This window comes from Helobdella robusta, assembly GCF_000326865.2.
Source record: "Helobdella robusta unplaced genomic scaffold HELROscaffold_23, whole genome shotgun sequence".
Classification (NCBI taxonomy): domain Eukaryota; kingdom Metazoa; phylum Annelida; class Clitellata; order Rhynchobdellida; family Glossiphoniidae; genus Helobdella; species Helobdella robusta.
The window spans coordinates 74,338-76,837 of NW_008704216.1; the positions used below are offsets into that span (position 1 = coordinate 74,338).

General features: G+C 35.5%; 1 protein-coding gene across 1 annotated transcript in view; it reads left to right on the forward strand.

Moving 5' to 3' along the window:
• Positions 1 to 2,500, forward strand: part of HELRODRAFT_172160 (hypothetical protein) — a gene marked incomplete at both ends in the record, with an annotated part of 7,359 nt that overhangs the window by 2,204 nt on the left and 2,655 nt on the right. The window contains 2 exons of the mRNA XM_009018844.1: positions 1,481 to 1,602; positions 2,369 to 2,500. The exon at positions 2,369 to 2,500 is cut by the window's right edge and continues 12 nt beyond it. Coding sequence (XP_009017092.1) covers positions 1,481 to 1,602; positions 2,369 to 2,500 — 254 coding nt within the window. The remainder of the gene's footprint in view (positions 1 to 1,480; positions 1,603 to 2,368) is intronic.

Sequence of the window (2,500 nt, forward strand, 5' to 3'; positions counted from 1 at the left end):
CACCCGACTGACCATTACCGAAATGAGTGGAAAGCTTTATTGTGTGTCAGCTCTTATTCGCATTGTCCAGTCAGGGAATCTTATCAACTCTAATTAATCTTCTAAACTTATCTTGCACGTTCAAATGAAATCAAATTAAAAAAATACTCTTTTAAAGTTTTAAAAATGTAGATACATTCATCAGTCAAATGTTTTTTTTTTACTATGCTGTTCTTTTATCTAAATGAATTGCTCAGAAAGTTAGCAGTGCACACACGCGCACGCACACACACACGCACACACACACACACACACATACACACACACACACGCATTTCACACGTTGCTTATAGCAGCGAAGGAACTATAGAAGAAGATAAAATGTATGTGTTTTATCTTTGACCATTAAGATCGAAGATAAAACACATAAACCAAAAGGAACTGCTTGCATTCAAACCTGGTCAATGTAAGTCCAACTAAGTTCTTAGTCAAAATATTTTTAATAATTTAATTGAAATTCAATAAATTTTTAAAATAATCTCAAAAATTCAGGGTAAAATCAAATTTTTTTTTATCAAAAAAATGTTCCGAATAAATACAGAATATTCAGATGTATCTATGAATATGCACGAACATAAATTGCCCGCACTAATTAAAATTAAACGCTTGCTTCTCAAAGAGGAAATGATTAAATGAAGGATACAGAGGAGGTTGGCTTACTGACTGACAAATTGATTGAATGGGGTAGGGTTCTGAGAGAGACTGTTATAAAGATTTACTCTGATTAGAAATGTAAAACGAGGTAACGGTGAATTTTAATTAGCCATCATAGTCGGCCTAGTTAATAGATGGGGTATCCCAAGTTTAATTTAGCCACGTATCTTTGTATACATTAAATGGCTTATGACACACAATCATTTTATATTTTTTCTAGAGTTTTTTATTTTCGGATTTTGAGTTTTGCAGCTTTAGCAAATGAACTTTACAAAAAAATAAATTTCAGAGTGAATTTTTGTGTTCTGAAGGATATTATGTTGTGTGATATTACTGGACAATTATGATGGACACATTTGTTGTGTGATGTTACTGGACAATATTACGTTCCGATTGGTTACATTTCAAATGTGATGATTTCATTTTACTGTATAACTCAATACTTCGAGTCTATTGACTTTCATAGTCATCATTACAACAAAAGCATTTTAAATCATCGCCACTACCCACAATCATCATCATCACCACTACTCACAATCATCATCATCATCACCACTACCCACAATCATCATCATCACCACTACCCACAATCATCATCATCACCACTACCCACAATAATCATCATCACCACTACTCACAATCATCATCATCATCACCACTACCCACAATCATCATCATCACCACTACCCACAATCATCATCATCACCACTACCCACAATAATCATCATCACCACTACTCACAATCATCATCATCATCATCACTTCCCACAATCATCATCATCATCAGAATCAACTCTGAAAAGCAGGGCGGAGCCTGGTGTCCGAGATATCCGGTCTCACGTGACTCTAACGAATGGCTCGAGGTTGACCTCAAAAGTTTAAAGGTCGTGACCTTGGTCGAAACTCAAGGTCGATTCGGAAATGGGCAGGTAAGTCATGTTTATTAGGCACTCGTGTGTGTTTACATTCCTGTTTGTGTGTTTGTGTTGTGTTTATTCAAGAACAACATACACATAATGTACGTGTTTATACATAACATATAAAGGTTTATGATCATTAGAGCTAGCTTATCTCCGAGATACTTTCACTTGTTTCGCAAACGCATTTTTGGGCATTCACATACAAGCTATCATATTAATGTAGGTACGTTGGTGTTTATACATATACAAGGCAGGCATACAAACAACTACAGAGACAATTACATGCTGGCACGTCAGACAAACACACCCAACTATGCATACATACACACATCCACACACACACACACATCCACATCCACATCCACACACACACATCCACACACACACATATAAATACATACACACATTTAGACACACATACAAATACACAGACACACACATTCACACACACACAAATACACACGCACACATACACAAACGCATTCTCAAATACCATGATACCATAGATGATGTACGATCATTTTGTACCGGAGTCGTAGTTTGAAACATTTCACGCCATTAATAACACAGATCTCATAAAATTTATGTAATAACATCACGTGATAAATTAAAATTCTTTGGACCGTAGACGGAGAAATTTATTTGCTTTCTTTGATATTATTTTCACGCTATATCTTTTGTAGTTTTTTCCAACATTTTCTTTTTTACGTCGTCCTTGATGACGTCATAATCATTATTCACAATCTTTTGATCAGTTTTTCTGGTAGTTGTCATGTTACTAACATTGGCATGCTGTCGAGAAGTTTATTACTCAAATGAACACAGAGAACAAGATGTTCTCTGTGTTCAGCCAAAGCTGCAAAAGTCAGGAGATACGGGTACTACCG